Raw genomic sequence first — 19,773 nt, forward strand, 5'->3', positions numbered from 1 at the left:
AAAGATGCTACTGTTTTTTTCATTTGAATACCCCAACGAGAAGGTCTCACCCCTCCAAATTTAAGAGAATACCAGAACTTGAAGGAGAAAGAGAGGGAGCAGGAAAGCTTATAGCAAGTAGTGGAAGAGAAACAAAGCAATTGGGGCCTTCAAGTGTGATAGCTGATCTGGACCAGTAAGTTGTGATGATCAGAGAACAGATTTAGGAGGAATTTTGCACAGTTGGAAATACCTAATATTTAGTTAACTTGAAACTATAGGAAAATATATCACGATTGTGATGTCAGGGCTGTCTGACGCAGAGAAAGGCAAACAAATCAGTGCTTGTGTGAAGGCAAAAATCAACAACAGAATTAAACCAATGAATTCAGAAACAAGAAGCCCCCCTAGTTACCTGTGTAAGACATTTCAGGGACCAGATACAAAACAAGAGGTGCTCAAATAGACTGTAATTTCATTTCTTAAAAACAAACACCTGACTGAAATCACAGACACGTTGGCTAGAAGGGAACTTTGGAGGTATCTAGCCCAGCCTCTCAGTGGAAGTGGGATTGTAATTCACTCGGATCAAGTCAACCATTGCTTTCTCTACCTGAGTTTTAGTATCTCCAAAACACAGGTCCCACAGCTTCTCCGGGTACCCTGTTCCAGTTCTGCACTACCTTCCTAATGACTCTTTTCCTTCCTAATATCCAAGGTGAACCTCTCAAGCTGTGACCATTGCCCCTTCTCATGTCATCTGCCAGTAACAATAATCTATATTATATAATGTATAATAATTATTATATGATATTTAATCTTTGCTGTAATATTTGTACCATTTGTACCATTACTTCAGTATTTCTGTGCCTGCAATACTCTAATCAGTGATTAATCCATCTCATTCTGAAGATTTGTAACTGTTTCAAAATAATTTCTTCAGAGGAGGTAGCTGCGGACTGCCACACCATATTCCAGCAATTAAATTATATCAGTCTGGAGCATTATAATGCCTTCTGTATCTGTCAGAGAACTGTTATGGCATGATATCTGAGCTAGATGTTATTTGTAAAGGTTTTGTTATAGCTTATGTTGCACCTTGGAAATATTCATGGCAATTGGCTAGGAAAAAGGTATCTGCTTAAGGAATTAATGATGCTTCCAAGTCAGTGATCCTAAAGTAAAGCCCGGATTGGTTTCCTCTGGTTCGTAAATGTTTGTGTTGGTTGACTTCAGCAGAGGCTTTTACTCTGCAGTTTCCTTTAATGTCCCAAAATAGTGCCGTGTGAAGGCTGAGAAGACAGCATTAAGAAAATTGCAGATAATGGTGGGTACGATAACCAAGAAGATACCAGGGTGAGATCTGCTGTTCACCTACACCACCCTCAGAAAAGTAAAACCTTGTGGTTTCTTTGTTAAATGCTTTAGTGTGATGGTGTTCGGTGTCACTCAAGACATGGGTTATTTAGGGTTCATTAGCAGACAGAATACTTGTGATTTGACATGGCATTTTTTTGTAAGCCTGTTGTATTTGAAGTACACTGAAATGAACCCTGACTGACAGCTGAATGTAGGAAAGTCATTAAAAAATAATAATCTTTTGTGGTATTAGTGTCTGTCATGGGAAATGCTTTTCCCCCCAAATGATCTTTTATTTAAGTTTCTGATGTTGTTAAAGGAGGAGAACCTTTGAGCATGTAGGAAAGCTTAGTGTGTTTGTACAGTGTGAGCTTCTCACGCCAGAAGTTCTTATAAATTGGCATCCATTACCCTGGCACGTCCCTAGCTTCAGGAGCACTATCTTTCAATCCCTTTTTTGCCTTTGCAGCTTGTACAGATTATTATAAATACGACCCATTTGGAGAAATCCTGCAAGTTCCTAGAGGAATTCATAACCAATATCACTAATGTACTTCCAGAAACTGTCCACACTACCAAACTCTACGGGACCACAACCTTCAAGGTGAGAAGGCTGGTAGATTCACCTCCGGGCAGTTGCTGTTGGTATTTGGTTGGAGAGTATCAGCTTTCAAAGCGCGTGTGTGGATGTGTGTACGTAGGGGGCTAAGCTGAGCTGAAAGGTAATTTTGTCATATCCTGGGAAGCTTACGCCATCGGACTAGCTTTTGGGTTTGTCCTTTGGAGCATTTGTAACCCTAATTTACAGGCTGTGACTGCTGCACTTACTATTTAAAGGATTAAGCAGCTTTTAAACAAAAGGCTGATTTTTTTTTTTTAATGAATTTTCATTTTGCTGTTTGAGCACCGTACAATGTTACGCATGTCTGGCCATGAATGTAAGCTCTCCTCTTTCACCCAAGAGGAGAATAGATTTTCAGAACTTAGATTTCTGTATCTTTCCACTCATTTTAGTGTTATCTCCTAAAAATCAGGGCTGGCAGAAACTGCTAGACTCTTCCCAGTTTTTAAATCTTTAAATCGTAACCCAGGAGTGTCCACCCAGATACTTTATATGAAATCTTAAGGCCATAATTGGGTCAACTTTGGGGCGTCTGAATTGTGTCCTGTGGCTGGAGAGCAGGAGATGGGAACAGCGCCAAGGACTGGAGCAACAGTAGGAAATTCGTTCGGTCAGGTTTGCTCTTGGGATAACTCAGCAGGAGACTAAGGCCCTGTGTCCCCAGGCAAGTCCATTTATTGTCTCTTCTGGCATCACCTACCTATTTGGCCTAAGGGTGAGTTTTCCTACCCTTATTCCGTCAGGGAGGCTCCTCTGTGGCCCTCCTGCACCCCATACCTGTGCACAGTTTGGTGGGTCTCAACCTTTTTTCATATGGGACATTCCTCTCCCATCTCTCTCACTTCATCCTGCACTAGATTTGTCCTCCTGGTCCCCAGGTTGCATCAGAGGCAGACACCAGCTTGATCTTGCCTACCACTGATCTTGTGGCACATGTCCCACCAGTCTGAGCTAACCTGAGGCTGTAGCAGCCATGTAGTTGCCTACAGGCACTTTGTCTTGTGCTGTCTTTAAGGCTAAAGGTTGGGTCAATCTCAAGTCCAGTTACTTGTGTGGACTTGTGGTATGGAGGCTCCATCTCATGTAACATGGTCTTGTTTCCCAGGATGCCCGCCATGCTGCTGAGGAGGAGATTTACACTAACCTGAACCAGAAGATAGACCAGTTCTTGCAGCTGGCAGACTACGACTGGATGGCCATGGAGCCGGGCAGCAAGGCCAGTGACTACCTTGTAGATCTCATTGGCTTTCTACGCAGCACGTTTGCTGTGTTCACCCACCTACCGGTAAGCCACCTCCACCAAATTGCTTTCTTTTTCTGTCTGGGGAGCACACGGGCATCCAATGGCACTGTCGAAACTACTGGTTGCTTAAGCTTTATGGAGTGTGATGGAAATGGGGCCTTGGACTGTCAAGAGTTATGAAATAACAAATCTATTTTTAAAGCAAGCTATTTCACGTGTTACCAGAACTTAGGCTTCAGCAAGAGTCTCCCCAAGTATTTTCAAGTCTAATTATACGTGAATGAGCGAAATATCACAGTCCACCATGTAGAAATAGGATCATAATTCACTAGCCACCTATATTCAGATACATTAACTTTCAGCTTAATGGACATTCAAGATTTTTTAAGAGATCCCAGTATAAGGGTGTCTATTATTTGAACTGCAGATACATTTCCAAATGTTTGTCAAGTCACTGAATGCCTTACATCAAAATATTGCACTGTTGGAAGGCAGCATATGTTTCTTTCTTTTCTCTGCTGTCTAAAATATGCCTATGTTTATGCTGTTATTGCGATCAAAAAACGTATTTTATGTTGTTTTTTGCAGTTGGCTGAGTAGTGTCCCGTTGAATAGGAAAAATAGAACCATTGGGGAGTTTCATTTTTGCTCAAACAGCTTTTTGTTCTTTAAATAAGATTTTTTCTGACCTGTATGAATATATACTTAAGAGTATCTTCAATCAGCAGGTATTTTGAAATAGCAAATCCACTGAACACTGTATTTGTCCTAAAAGCAACTTCAGATCTTTCTTCTTTACTCAACTGTTACTTATTTGTTATTAATTGGTGCCCAGGATTATAGTACAGCAGCACACACTAGTCATCTTTCATGAGTTTGGATATAAACAGGAAGAAAAGACTAATAATACACAATAGCAGTTTCCTTCACTCAGTTCTGCTTTTGTGTGCTGCTGTGATTGCTCTATTGGTGGGATGTTCAAGCACTCCAGAGCTGTTTTAGGAGGTGTTACAGCCCCAAAACTTTGCAGTCTCCTGTGTGAGTCGTGTTTTTGGCCTTCTCTATCATAGCATGAAGATCTGGCGGCAGGATGGAAATGAGGACTGATGTGCTGTGGATAGAGAAGCCACCGAAAGAGAAATGAAAGTGGCTTTCCCAGTTCTCTGTACCTGGAGGTATTGTTGAGGAGAAGGTTCTTTCTTGGCTCTTATCACTGGAACAAACTTGTGAATAAGTGTTGCCTCCTGTGCAGAGAGGTTGGAAGGGCTTTTGCCAGTTTTCTTAATCAGGCCAAGTTTATGGCTAAAACATCCCCTCCATTGGCAGCCCTGAGCAGCATGGCTGGTGGCTACGCAAGCAGGCATGGGGCAGGTGCCCTCTGGAGTCTGGAGGTGATTGGAGATGGCTGGATTCCTCAACTGCTGGTTTTCTCCTTAAAAAAGGAGACATGGCTGCACAGAGGTGGGTTATCACCTGGAAATCATACTGGGAGTACATCTGCAAGCAAGTAATGGAGTTTGACAGGGAGATTAGTCCCTGCACCAGAGCATGAAGCATGGCTAGTAGGAGAGATGAGGATGGGGAGAGAGGCCCACAATGATTTATGAGATGGACCTGGAGTGATTTATCTTCCTTAAATATTAATGTTTCCTTTTTGAGTGAATCAAAATTATTTTGGAGACTGGGAGGGCAGCTGATTGGTCTAAAACGGACTGAGACAAATTGAAGCAACCTTTTCTCTTCCAGAGATGGATTAGAAAGGACCCAGCTGAGAAGGCGGCTGTCTGCAGTTTGCTGTGGTGGAGGTACTGGCTAATGTGCCAGTGCTGTTCAACCAGCACACATGCAGCACCTTATCTTCTAAGCATTGCACGGCACTGATCCTCCCAACAGCCCTGAGGGATCGGGGAGGCAAGTCAATCAGATGCTGCAATCAGATTTGTGAAGCTGTAGATCTGGTTAAAAGCTTTGTAGGAGACATAGGTCTGGGATTTTTTTAATATATATTGGAGTTTCTTACTTTAGAGGAGCACTATGAAGATGCTGTCATTGAACATTGCTGATGGGTCCCCACATACTCTTGCAGGCAACGCTGGGTGAGAGCAAGCAAAAAATCAAGGTACATGAAAAAGGCACTCACATCCCTTGGGGTGTCTGCTGGTTTGTTCTTGTAGGGCTCAAGGGCCTCTTTTCCAGTGGCTTATTTAGGAAAACATTAAATCTTTTGCACTTTGCTAAACGAAACGTAGGAGATAAGGCATGTAGAAGCCCACATCTGTCTAAAGCAACGCAGAAAAAATGTAGACGTTTGTGAAAGCACCAAAAATATGAGATGAGCTTCATTTGTGAAAGGAAAGAGTGAGAAGGGTTTGAGGGAGAAAGGAGCTATCTCCAAAAAGAGTGAATTATAAGTAAAAGAGGATATTGCGGGACTGCTGGTGGCAAGGTAGCGCTGTTTCTGTACTGCTGCTATCCATCCCAAATCATTAGCACCGTAGCATTACGATCTAGAGGAGTTGCTGCCCTGCTTGAAATCAGTTTGCAGCCTTGTCCAGCTATAAAATACAGGATTTCCACGCTGCTAGTAGCTCATGAAGAAAAGTAAGTAAATGTGCACCATCCTTGGATGAGGCATCTTTGGAGCATCTTCTCATTCCTAGAAGTTGACTCCATGCAACACCATCCCTTCCTGTTCTCATGTCCTTTCCTGGTTTGGAAACGCTCCTTTCTTCCAGAGCTGATAATCGGGTAACTTTGTGTTGAATTTACACGATTTTAAAAAAGTGAGAAGTGTTGTCCTAGTACTTGAACTTGCAGCAGATTTTTAGAAGAGTGGCAATTTCAGGAGATGACTAAGTGTCAGGAGCTGAGCTACTCACTTGCCTTTTGTCACGACAGTAATTACACCAAGAAAAACCTTCACCTGCTGATCAAAGAAACTCAGCCTGGGCATGTCGGCAGTTACTGTGCTAAAATTACACCAACAAAAAGTTCTGTCCTGTAATAGACCGGAGCCGAAAGTCCTGAGCCTGCAAAAATGCAGGCGGCTCCTTAACTTGATGAGTGTGAGTAATCCCATTGTCTCAGACAGGGCTGCTCATCTGCAGGAAACCTTTCTAGGGTCGAGGCTCCAGCTTGCCGCAAGGCAGATCAAATGGCCTTGAAGGGTCTGGTTGACTCAAGTCAACGTTTCAGACAGGGGGTGAAGAAGAGAGAAGATGCTGAGCGAGCTAAAAGGCGACTCCAAGCCAAGATTTGGGCATTAGGTTTTGTGTTTCCCTTTTTGGATACATGAGGCTGAATTTTTCCGGTATTTATTGAGGGGAATCCCAGAATCATTGAGGTTAGAAGGGACCTTTGGAGACCATAGAGTCATAGAATAGTTAAGTTTGGAAGGGACCTTTAAAGGTCATCTAGTTCAACCCTCCTGCAATGAGCATGGACATCTTCAACTAGATCAGGTTGCTCAGAGCCCCGTCCAACCTGACCTGGAATTTTTCCAGGGATGGGGCATCTACAACTGCTCTGGGCAATCAGGTCATCTGGTCCAGCCGCCCTGCACAGGCAGGAAAAGTAACCTAGAGCAAAGCTAGTCCTGGCTCATGGAATGGTATAAAGAGCTTCCACTTTCTGTACTGCTCAAATAGGAATTGCAATCCCTAATTTTTCCTTTAGAGCATCAGAGTAGACACTGTGGGAGATGGTGGAAACCATTTGATATTAGGAATCCTTGGAATCGATTTGTTTTTTGCAGCTTTGCTTTGGGACACTGAGCCCCAAGCTGGGGAGGGCATGCTGGTGGATACAGCATGTGCCAGCGGGGTGGAAAAGTTCATGGTGAAGTTAACAGGGTTTTGGTGCATACCACTGCTGCATGAAATTTTCATGGTGGTTTAGAGCCACAATTCGAAAATGCTCTGCTAAGTGCCCAAAATGTCTCAAAGCAAATAACACACTGGTGGAAATCAAAGCATAATTAACATTTGGCTTCGAGGCTGCCCTCTTCCTGCGTTAACCAGGGAGAGTCAGTTACTGCTGCTGAGCGTATTAACATGGGATGCTCGGGCCTCCTTTAAAAGAAAATACTTCTTTTTTTCCAAGAAAAAAAAAACTTTAGGGAAAAAAAAAAAGAAGTATTTTAGGGGAAAAAAAAAAGGTGGTTTCTGGTTTTCAGCAAGTAAAGGGCCATGGCCTCAAAAATTAACATTTCCAGCATAATACTTTTAGAAGAATGACTGAAAAAGTCTTTTGTCTTTGATGGCTGATTGTTGTTTTTATTTCTTGTTAGACAAGTTAATGTAAATCGCATTGACAGGGCTACTCCAAACACACTGATTTGTTGACATTAAGCTTCTCAAAGATGGAGGGTTGTGTCAACACCTACAGTGAACTGTCAGGTTAACAAAGCAAGGATGTTTTCTTGGGGGAGGGGAGCAGAGTTGAGGGAAGGGGGGGTATTTTGTTTTTATTTTAAGTTTCCTTTAATCCTCTGTTAGTCTTGTATCTTGATAACCTCCTTTGGAAGGTAATCAGGGCAGGTCAAGAGGTGATGCTGACCCGGGAAGGGGAAGTAATCTTTCAGCGATCGAACAAACTCTAACCTCTGCCATCTTGAGCAGTTCAGCGTGAACTTTCTGCAAAGGGGGTTTTGGGTTGGTTTTTTTCCCCTTTGTGCTTATTTTTGCCAGATGGCAGGCACAGATTTCAGCTGGAGCTGCGCGAACGCTGCAGCTGCGCTGCCTGCAATGTTTTTGCCTTATTCACCGTATCGGCATCTCTTCCCAGTTGCAAATAAATATGCCGGCCACGACAGCTCTTGCTTTGGTAGAGGGAGCTTTGGAAGTGTTTATTTTCTTTTTAAAGAGAACGATTACCTATGTTTTTATTTAAAAAACCCAAATCCCTCTGTAATATTTTAAAAGGCAAGGCACTGTGCATGGAAGTAAAATGCCTTGAACTTTGCACCAATGACAGCCTTGACCACGTTGGGAGGGACGCAAGTGGAATATAGCCATCATGAAAGCATCATATGAGCACTAAAGACACCTTCTTTAGATTTGCACGAGTCCTGTCTGTGCTTAGATAACATTCCCTTGCCCTCAGAAGGGCTGAGCAAGTTTTACTTGAGCTGATCCCTGTGTCACTTGCTAGGGTTTGACATCCCTTGCCTCCATCTTACAGGTGAGAGCGCTGAGGCATGTGGATATTGATGTGCAGAGCATATTTCATAGCAATAAAACTGGTCTTGTAGTACTTGGATTTCCTCCTTATCCTTCCTAGACCAGGTTCAATGAGCCCATATTTCGATTTTTTTAATACTCTTCCAACTGCCAAGCAGCCAGTGCCTTGGTTGAGCATTGATAGGTTGTAGGCACCTACGGACAATGACCGATGCGTACCTCTCTGTCTTTCTCGCTGTTGCTTTGCTCTCTTCTGCATTTGACTTTAAACTCCCTGTGTTGTCCTCTGTAGGGGGATGTAGATGTCCACTCTACAATGTCGGTGAGTACAAGACTGCGTGTCATGCGCATTTGGTCTGCTCTGCTCGCACCTCAAATGTTAGAGGGTGAGTTGAACCAGAAAAGGTCCTTAGTCTCAGAAGGGAAGAATGGAAAAGATTGAATTGAAGTTTAAATCAATAGGAATAAGCGAGATCAGGGGAAAAGGTTTCCTTCCAAACAGGTCGCCCACAAGCATGCTGTTGCAGTAGCACTGCAAAATTGCTGCTTTTAGAGCACGTTGCATTTAACTGGCTCCTTTTATCCCCCCCCCCCTCCCCCATCCTTAAGTGTGCAGGGAATTAGGAGAAATGCCTGTTATTAGGGAAAGCATGATGGGATCTTCAACCTCTGCTTGAAAGAGAAAAGATCTTTGTAAAATCCCCCCTTGCTCCTTGTATTTTGTTCAGACAAATCCCTCATGGGGATTTCAGGCTGATATTCCTCCTGGTCTAAGTGCTCCGACCCAGGGCTTGGACTGCTAAGCCTTCCCTCCGGCTAGAGTGGTAGAATAGTATTTTATACAGAAAATAGTGTGGGTTCTTGACAGTTACTATCTCCATATTTGGATTAGGGTAATTAGCACAAAGAAAGTGAAGGAGACCTTTCGGACCTGGCTTCTGGTTCAGTGAACCCCTCTAATTGTTGTCATTTCTGCTTGTTTCATGTGCGGGAGAAAAAGCTGTGGCATTTCCCCAGATAGATCGCAAACAAAGTGCTCTTGAGCTACCTTGTTTCCTCTATTCCCATGTCTGCGAGTCAAGGCACGTGTGAGCAAAGCGTGCCTCGTTTTTCTGTCGGCGCAGCCCTGTTCGATGCGGTTGTGTGGTGTGAGATGCAGCCGGCACGGAGGCGTAGCTTCTACCCCAGCTTCTGCTTTTCCGCCTTTAACCCCTGCTCTTCATTTTAATGCTGAGCTGCCACGGTAGTATTGATATTTCACGCCATGGTTGGGTGCGTGTACCCCTTTTCCTGGAAACTGAGCGTAGCTAAGCCTTGAGTATTTGCAGGCTCTGGGCACCTGGGGGTTCCTAAGTCAACGTCGAGGTCTCAAATCAACGCCAGCTTCTGGAAAGAAAGAGCCTTGTTAAAGCAATTTGAGGCCAGCTTCCATCAAACCATGGCTCGGTTGCTGGGAAGGCCATGGGAGCTCCCAAGCTGCCAGGGAGCAGACAGGGATGTTTCAGGCAGGGATGCTTTGGGCATCTCCCTGCAGCCACGGGTTTCTAGGAGTGGTGTTGAATATCGCCCATCCTGCGTGGTGTCCTTAGGGTGTACCCTAAGAGAGACAGATGCAGCGACTGGTATTGCCTCTGGCTTTTCAAGGCTTTCAACCGTTTAGAAGCCAGATGTATTTATTTCTTTAATTGAATCCAGTGCCTAGACAGCTATGGAGTCAGCTTCCTATGGAGAGGGGTGCATTAGTTTCATTAAGGTAAATCAATGAAAAATAATACCTGGAGGTCCCCTGGAAAGGGTCAGGAATGGAGTAATCCCTTTATATGGTGGGACTTTGCTAGCCTGCTCTTGGTTTTGTTCTTAACTGCAACGGATTCCAATTTTCCTTTAACCCCTCTAATTTTCTGTTCTCTAGGTAGTTTGTATTAATTGGTGGAAATAAATCACTAATCTGCCTGTCTAAAAGAGATTTAAAAATAAAAATCTGATTGCACAAAATAGCAGGACAAAAGGAGTAATTGTAACAGAGTTTAAAATGTTCGGTGGGAAGTAGTTGCAGCTAATCTTGCAATTTTCTTGGTGTTGTGGATATAGACATGCATTAAAAAAAAAAAAAAAGGCAAGTTGCCTGCGATGCAGACACAGACAGGGCATGAGCAGTGCCCCAAATCCTCCCTGTATGGTCCTCAGGAGGCTTTCTCTGCTCTCCAGAGATGATCTGAGTCTCTTAAGGGGTTGCTTGGACCAGCTTGCCCTGAATGTTGGGCACAGTGCCATTAAAATGAGGATGCCTTGGTGGGGAGAAGATGGACTGGTGACTGGAGCAGCGCTTGCATGGCTGTGTGGCCCCATGCTGCCCACCTTGCTGTCGTCTGGTGGCTGTGCATTACTTTTCTGGGCTTCCCAAGTGTCTCTGAAATCCCAAATACTTACCAAATGAAGGCGTTGAAACAGGAACTAATGGTTGCTTTAAAGCAAGAAGTAAAGCATTCAAATACAGTGGCCTTAGCTTTGTTGGCTGGGGAGAAGGCTGACCTCTGATTAACCCAAAAGTGCTAGTTAACTTGAATCTGGGTAAGCCAAGTTATCTTGTAATTACATGGTTTCTTGTCTGCTTTCAGCACTTTGAAAATTAATTGAGGCTAAAATGCCCAGTCCCATAAATCCTTTAAACCAGGGTGTGCACGCTTCCCTAGGTTTTACTTCCCTTTGTGTAGTCACCTTGGCATGTTTGGCTTTGATTTTTATTTTACAAACTTAGATTTATAAAGCTATTTTATGCTAACTTTTGCATGCACGTACATACACAAAGAATCAGATGTGCGATACAGGGAATTTGGCAGTCGAAAATCCATCCTCTGTGGAAGGAACCCAAACATGCCTGCCACCTCCTGCACCAGAGCCCTCGCGTGTACCATCTAAAAACCCTAAACGAAGTTATGGGTTGTTTTTTCCCCCCTTTAGCTCAAATTTAAGCAAAACAAGACTTTGCAATTATATGCTTTCTTCTTATTTCGTCCACTGGCAACCTGAAATCTTGTAAGGCTTCTTTTAAATTGTGAATGTGCAAAGGAACATTGATGAACACCACGTCTGCTTCCAAAGCCCCCAACTATCTTCCTTAACATACCCATGGGAGGAGACCCACCTGCCCTAAAGGAGCCCAGCCTTCAAGGGCAATGTCCTTTAGGGTCCCTGTGCAGAGATCACTTGAATTGAGGTTGCACAGAGAAACATTAGGAGCTCATTCCCATCATTCAGAGCTGATAGATGTCTGAGCATGGTTGAGTGCTATTGGCATGGATGAAGTGGCTACAATTAAGGACATACCGTTTCGTGACCATCGTGGGGTGCCTTTACACAGAGATATATTCTCCCTGGATCTTGCAGCCTAGGTTAGATGTAATAGCAAGAGAGAGCAAGCAAAGTATTTAAAAGTACAGATCCTTATGGGTTTTTTGTGATCATTGTGGTCTTTCTTCATTGTGTTTCATGAATGGCAATAAATAAGGAGAGCCCAATGGGTTAATTGAAAAACAAGATAACAGTAATTTCTACAGCTTTCATCATCCATCTCTTTCTTCTTTCTGTTTTTCAACTGTAACATCTCAATATTGAAAATGGAAATGTAATGTAAGATTTAGATTTTGGAAAAAATGTAAACGTGTTGGTCACTCAGTAATCAGCTTGGAGAAAAAATAATGTCCCGAATTGGGCTTTGATGGCTCACGGAGTAGAAATGGAATGGGTGGTGGTTTTTTTGTTGTTTTGACCTCATCCTTTTTTCCAGTCTGTTCAACATCTGGGTCTTAAGTCATGTGTTAGTTGCATTTCCAACAGGCCGCCGTACGTCACAGCAACATGCCAACCCTTCCTTCGGCATCTCGGCAAGCAGAAATCTACGTAAATGGGGAATCTGGAGCATCCATGTGTGTGTGAAGGGTGAGAAACCCTTGGTGTCAGCGTGCTGGAGGGCTGCGCCGTGAGGATGAGTGCAGCGTGCTGTGCTGCAAGCCTCAATATCTTTCCCCTTTTATTTATAACATCAAATTATAATTGTAAACTAACATAGCAAAGATGAAGCAATTCAATCCGTTCTCTTTAAGTCTTCCTACTGCCATAATTGGCAGATGCTTTGCCCTGATAAATCAGCAGAAAGAAGCATGGTTCTAGCTCTTCATATGTTAGGGAAAAAATAAAAAAAAAAATCTGTATTTAATCAACTTTTTGTTTCCAAAATGGCAGCTGCTTTGTATTTAATGGAAAATCAGGCTCTTCCCAATGGAAAGAATGTTATTCCCAAAGCGAATACAAAAGAAAATAAAAGCCACAAAAGAAGGATGAAATATATCCTTTTTTTTTTTTTTGCTTGTTCGTTACAGTTTTGGAGCCGCGCGCTCCGATCATGGTCGGGCCACAGCTCTGGTTTGCGTCAAGTAATTCGGAAAGTCTCAGCCCGTGGACAAAGGGGACCAGGAGAGAGCCTCACTGCACGTTAGGAGGCACAAATAGGACCGAGAAAAATTAGGGCTACTTCATGCTTCTTGCGTGCATATAGAACCTCATTAACTGCAGGTCATTTATGCGTTTAGTTCCTTTGCAGGCTGCGATGCTTCTGCTGTTGGAGCACCATGTTTTTCCCTTGACACCTCTTGTTACGGGGTCTTGGTGTCTTTTTCAGAGGTGAACAATCTTTGTGGAGACACAAGTGGTGAGCATGGGAGGAGGAGAAAATTGAGGAGCATCAAGCCTCTGCCTTGTCCAAGCCCAGCCAGCAGCTCCATGGGTCACTGTCTTCTCCCTGGGGTTGCAGTGAATCTACAGCACTGTCCTTTCTCACAGAATCACAGAATCTTAGTGGTTGGAAGGGACCTTTGAGATCATCAAGTCCAACCACATAAAAAAAAAAAAAAAACCACACAAAAAAAAGCACCCACCAACTAAACTCCACACCCACAACCCCACACACAACACCCCACCACAAACCAATAATCTTGGGCACTAGAGCATGCCCTGAAGAGCCATGTCTACACGTTTCTTAAATACCTCCAGGGATGGTGACTCCACCACCTCCCTGGACAGGTTGTTCCAGTGCCTGACCACTCTTTCAGTAAAGTAATTCTTCCTAATATCTAATCTAAATTCTCGGTCTGCTGCTCGTATTTGCTTGCAGTGTTTGCTCTGAAATGCGTTTAAATGTCAAAAAATAATAATCTAGTGCTGGGGGGAGGCTGCCAAACTGCCACCATGGCAAGTCAGGTGCCCCAGGTTTGTACAATTTGGTTTAGGGTTCCTTCCTGCTGCCAGGCCAGGGGTGTTGGGCCATGCTGTGGAGGTACCTTCTGGGGGAAGGAGAAGCAGATTGAGCTGTTGTGACATGCTCTGTCCATGTGTTTTGGGTTTTGTGTGGGTTTTGGTAGCTGCCTCCCTGCTGGCCCCTGCACCTGCAGGCATTTGCAGTGCAGCTTGTAACAGTGTGGTGTATTTAGAGAGCAGGTAGATGGGAGTTTTTTATCTTTTATTGTTTAAAAAAGAGGGTCACATAAAGAAAGCAGAAGGCATCAGATTTGGAATGAGATTTTGATGCCGCAGGCTGAACCTCCAGTGTGGTGGGAGACTCGGGATCAGGTGGTTCCGTGATTAATGAGAGCGTCTGCAGTTAAATCAAGTGGCTAACACGGATAAAGCATTAAGTTCCTAGTGTTTCTCAAAGCATAACGTGGTTGTACGCCTAACCCAGGCTGGCAGGAGTGCTTTCCCACCCATGCCCAGTGTGAAGTGGGCCCAGACCTGAAATGCACAGGTCTCTGAAGCATCTTAGGAGACCAGACAGCAGCTGGATGCTCCAATGCAGGTGCTGCTCGTTTTGTGTGAGACAGGCTCTGCACACAACTGTTTTCATGCTATAGACTTTAAAAAAGCAGTTAATTAAAAATATCCTGCCATGCATTTGGATAGTGTGCAAGGAAAATAATGCAGATCTTGGAATCCTCTGTTTCCTTGGGGTTTTTTGCATACGTGCATATGCAAAAAAAACCACAACAAACCCCACCCTAACAGCTTCCCAGCTTAAGCTTTGCTGCAAACTACTGAGCATCTACAAAAAGATCTCTGCCCGGTTGTGTGTTTGTGTGTGCCTCTGTAAGGCTTCAAAGAAACTGCCCTGTGCCCAGTTATAACAGCTGTGTCCCGAGGTACTTCCCTTTGGCACCCCCTGCCCTTCCTTCTATTTGTTTATTTTCCTATTTAAAAAAAACCCTATAAAGTAGATGTCATTTTTTTGACTCTGACAGTGCAATCAAAGCAAGGGAAAAAAAATCTAGTGTTCCTGTACATGCTCTTATCCTGGATCGCACAATGATATATGGTTGCAAAATCCTTGAGTTGTGCTTTTGCTGTTGTGTGTATTCGCTTGTGCTTGTAAGCAAGTAGATGCAATTTGTAGTGCCAAGCCCCTTTGCCTGTGTAGGAAAAACCTTGCCACGGAGCTGGTTACTTGACAAATTGTCATTTGGTTAAAGACCCCCAAAAAAACCCCAAAACAACAATAACAAAAAATAACATTTCAGATCTGTCTGTGGGAGCTGGTTGTGACTGTCACCCCCAGTGTGATTACTGCTGTGCTGCTCTGTATGAGAGCCTTGAGTCTCCCACCAGCTTCAGCCAAAATAGCCTCCAGCTGTTGACCTTGGGCATCTTCAACACAGCCAAACTGTTATGGTTTTTCCTCTTTTATTGGAATGTGAGGGGCTTTGTGTAGGGCTGCAGTGGTCAGTGTAACTGCCTGGTTTATTTTTTGTGTGGTGAGGATAATTGCTGTATTTGCTTTTTTTCCCCCCCTTTTCTTTTTTATTTGTCTGGTTGACTCTAAGCTTCTGTTGCGAGTTCAGCTTTGCCATGTGTTTGTCTTGCTGCCGTATCTGTGACAGCCTGTTTTCCCTTTAATGCTCAAAATAGAATATAAGTGGTAAATGTTTACTTCTGAAAATGACACCCCGTCGATTTTTTTAAATACCTCTGGAAGACAGCCACTTAAACATGGGCTTGTGCTCAGCTTTCGCATGAGTTTGAAAGCAATCCTGCTTCAGTCAGAGGATGGTGGTCTTCCAGCTTGGTTGGAGCAACTGCTCTTTTCGCTCTTCAGATGCCCTCAGCTTTCTAGGTGAGTGGGTCTTTGCACAAGACAGAATTGTATTAGTTGCAACACCTTAAAGCAGTGCCTTTTCATCGGTTTATTATGGTGAACCTGAGATATTTCAGTGGTGGAAAGCTGTCTCTCTTGAACCAAGCTATTTCATGATAGGGATGGTTGATGCCACGGGAAGACCAGAATCACAGTTTCACTCAGAAAAGGCATGGCAGTGCCTCGGTGGTGATAATCTGTTTAAATCTGATGATTTGCTAATGGCAATGAAGCTTCTTCAATAGGTGACTACAACCTGCCCTGCTCCCAGCCCAAGTAATCAGGTGTAGAGCAAAGGGGAGCAACACCTGCGGCTCATCCTGAGCAGACCCCTCCTAAAGCAGAAACTGTTGTTCATCGGGTCACTTCTGGCATGGCAGATACTGGGGAGAAAGAGGCCTTTCTTATTCCTGGTAAATCAGGGCACAGGTGCCTGTCCTGTTCACTGCGAGTGGCAGGATGGATGTTGAGGCTGTTGGAAGGGCGACTGTTGACATGAAGGCGATGCCATTGATTATTTCAGTGGGTCCCAGCTGTGCACTGAATCAGAAGTGCTTTCCTCAAACCTGTGTGCAGTCATTGCTTCTCCGTTCATAAGTTTGAGGAGAAGGACCTGGGGGTCCTGGTAGACAGCAAATTATCCATGAGCCAGCAGTGTGCCCTTGTTGCCAAGAAGGCCAATGGCATCCTGGGCTGCATAGGGAAGACTGTGGCCAGTAGGTCGAGGGAGGTCATTCTCCCCCTCTACTCTGCACTGGTGAGGCCACAACTGGAGTACTGTGTCCAGTTTTGGGCTCCCCAGTTCAAGAGGGACAGGGAACTACTGGAGCGAGTCCAGCGTAGGGCAACCAAGATGATTATGGGACTGGAGCACCTCCCTTATGAGGAAAGGCTGAAAGAGCTGGGACTCTTTAGCCTGGAGAAGAGAAGGTTGAGGGGGGACCTGATTAATGTTTACAAGTATCTAAAGGGTGGGTTTAAGGAGGACGGAGCCAGGCTCTTTTCAATGGTTCCCAGCGACAGGACAAGGGGCAATGGGCACAAGCTAGAACATAGGAAGTTCCGTTCAAATACACGGAAAAACTTCTTTACAGTGAGGGTGACAGAGCACTGGAACAGGCTGCCCAGGGAGGTTGTGGAGTCCCCTTCTCTGGAGACTTTCAAGACCTGCCTGGATGCAGCCCTGAGGGATGTGCTTTAGGCAATCCTGCTCTAGCAGGGGAGTTGGACTAGATGATCTCTAGAGGTCCCTTCCAACTCTGAAGATTCCGTGATTCCGTGATCTCAAAGGTCCTTTCCAACCATGAAGATTTTATGATCCTGCGGGTCTGTAGGTACAAGGTTTGGTTTTGGACCACAGTCCCTGTGCCATTAGCTCTCAGTGCCATCAGAGATGCACCCATAGAGGCTGGTACAGCCAAGCTGGTCATTGATGCTAGCTGATCTCCTGCCTTCAGAGAGGGCATCTGTGGAGACCACCCTGGACATTGCTGTGCCAGCCTGTGGGCTTGGCCAACACAGAGAGGGATGCATCTTTTTGACCATCCGTTTTGCTCAGAGCTCACACTTGTTCTTCTGGACCTCTTTGACTTGAATATACTCACTTTTATTTGCAAGATGTTCAGTGCAGATACACAGCTTTTTAAAAAAATAATAAACAAATGAAAACAAACTACCCCAAACCCAAACAAAAGTCCTCACAAAATTCACTTTGTCAAAATTGAAAATGGATTTCTGGCAATTAATAGGAGGTTTGTTTGTTTTTTAAGTAGACCTCTTAAAACAAGCAGAGTACTCATTGTACATTTGTTTTCATTGTTTGGGAAGCGTTAATATATCTGGGTAATGGTTTTGTGTTTTTCGCCATCTTCAATGACTGCAGAACAATCTTCTTTTTTTTATTTTATTTTAAAAAAGCAATTTAAAAATGCATCAGGGTGGTGTTAAGAACCTGGCAAATTGGGATCGCACGGGCAAAGCCAGGAAATTTTCCTCTTAAGAGTCAGCAGAGCTGATTTACTCACTTCGCCCATGTTTTAGTGAGATTTGGGTCTCCAGTGCTGCCGGCAACAAGGACAGTCCAGAGGTATCTGGGGCAGGAGGAGATCACGTGTGGGGGTCTGCAGGGTCTGAAGTCTTCATCCATGCCTGCACAGAAAGTATCCGCAGGGATTATTCTTGGTTCTATGCTGCCGAACAATTGTTTGTTATTAGAGCATCGCACTTCCATCTTCTGCAAAATATTCCACCAATATTGCATTAGGAATTGGAAAAGTCAGCAAATTCAGTGTGGAAATTATTGGGACAACTTGTGGTGCTTATAGAAAAGTGGACATTTAATATTGAGGAATTCCAGGGTTTTTTGGCCCACTTTGTTGTATGAAGCCCATGGACTTGCATGTCTAAATATATTTCATCACATCAAACCCAGTTCTTGTTGCAGATTAAAAAAAAATTCTGTTGGTAGCAAAATAATAAAAATAAGAAAAATTAGAAACTCTTGAGACCATTTGAAACCTGTCAGGCTTTGTTTTTCTTGGAAATGCTGCATTAATTTTTTTGTGATTTGGTGGAAGCATTCTCGGTGCTACAACAGGAATTCTGTTTGCATTTCAGTGACTGCATTGCACCTAATTTTGGCTCAACGAAAAGCAGGAGGCATCAGCAGATTCTTCCTCGACAAAGCCAGAGGTGCTTCTGCAGGGTGGTGGGATGGGCCCCCTGGGAAAACCTGTTCAGGTCTCTCCTGGGACCCTCTTGTCAGTGGCCCTTGCCAGCTTGTCCACCACTGTGGCTCTGGCAGCGGTAGGTTTGTGCTGAGGAGCCCCCTCTCCCCCCACTGCGAGGTGGGTAGTGGCAGCATGTTCCTGATTGCATGTTAAGATTAATGGGTATTTATTTTAACAACCATTCCGTTTCAGTAGCTTTTAATGAGTCCTTTGATAGCAAGTTCCTTAATTAACAAGGCAGCTTTCAGCGTTTCCTTTCCCTAATTGTTAACATATTTGCTATTTTCAAACAAATGCGCTACCGTGAGCAGTGCTGGCTCTGTAGCCTCCATGCTGACCTTCCCCGCGGTGGCTGTCCATCCTCCTGGGAACCCAGAGGCTTCAGTCTGCTGCCCAAGGATGAAATACAGATGAAAAGAGATGATTTCATGGCTGATCTCCTGAAGTGTGATTGACTTGATGGGGTCCATGGGGAGTAACCCATGGAGATATGCTCCAGTGGGTGCCCCTTGGTTGTATCTTTGGGACAGGTTCAGAGGTTTGGCTCTGCCCTTTCACTGGTTGGCATGGCCACAAGGAATCTCTCTAGATGTCCTACCCCGTTGTGCCCAGAGGAAGCCTTGGTGGGACAGGGAGAGCATCATCACCTTGAGAGGTATTGTGGAAACCTCAGCTGCAAAGAGGTTGCATCAAGGGCCATGGACAGAGGGTTTCATTGCCAGAAATAAAATTACAAACTGATTTGAGCCTCAAAAGAAAACCCCATGGCTTTTGCTCTGATGATACACTAGGATTGCTTTATTTCACTGAACGTTGGACCATGCTGGAGCTTGGTGGGGGTGGCTGAGCTCTGTCAGTTTTCACCTGTGACCCTCATTCTCCCTGATGCAAATCCAGTTCATTTTTAATGAGGTTTGCAAAAGTCTTGAATAAACGAGTGATACTATAGAGGTATTCCTGGAATTGCTTCATGAGATCTTAAGCTTTTCATTTTTCTTTCAAGTTGGTAAATAAGCTAATGGTGACTTTAAAGTGTTTGTTTTCCCCCTTCTCTGCAGACAGCTCAGGTCATGGTTGCATTCCTCCTCCTTTGCCTTTCTCTCCAAATTTCAGACATTTCTGAAATACAGGCAGAGACCGAGCTGGTTTGGAGCTGTGCTGGGGAGCAGGATCAGGATGTAACACTGTGATTTCTCAGGACGCTGGCACAGGGAGAGCCTTTGGGAGTGCCACTGGTTCCGCCACGCGCTCGCAGAAATCGTCAGGGTAATTAGCACAAGGTCTAAGCCGTCCCAGCTGAGCGCAGCAGCTCCTCTGAACCACGGGGTTTTCTAGGAGCAGTGGTGTCTAGGGATGACATCTTGGAGGCATCCAACTCAATCTCCATGCCAAGGCACATGTCCTGACACTGTTGCCGTGGGTGGTGCAGTTAATGATTTCAGGAGGGAGGTGAGGCTGGTGGAAAACACATCCATCACAGG

General features: G+C 44.4%; 1 protein-coding gene across 6 annotated transcripts in view; it reads left to right on the forward strand.

Moving 5' to 3' along the window:
- The window catches only part of EXOC6B (exocyst complex component 6B), a 316,092-nt gene that overhangs the window by 206,534 nt on the left and 89,785 nt on the right, over positions 1-19,773 (forward strand). For 4 of the 6 annotated variants that reach the window (XM_054201919.1, XM_054201916.1, XM_054201918.1 and 1 more), the window contains 3 exons: positions 1,808-1,942; positions 3,066-3,245; positions 8,676-8,705. In XM_054201919.1, coding sequence (XP_054057894.1) covers positions 1,808-1,942; positions 3,066-3,245; positions 8,676-8,705 — 345 coding nt within the window. The remainder of the gene's footprint in view (positions 1-1,807; positions 1,943-3,065; positions 3,246-8,675; positions 8,706-19,773) is intronic. The other 2 variants (XM_054201917.1, XM_054201920.1) reach the window with 1 other exon arrangement.

Source organism: Rissa tridactyla, chromosome 5, assembly GCF_028500815.1.
Source record: "Rissa tridactyla isolate bRisTri1 chromosome 5, bRisTri1.patW.cur.20221130, whole genome shotgun sequence".
Lineage (NCBI taxonomy): Eukaryota > Metazoa > Chordata > Aves > Charadriiformes > Laridae > Rissa > Rissa tridactyla.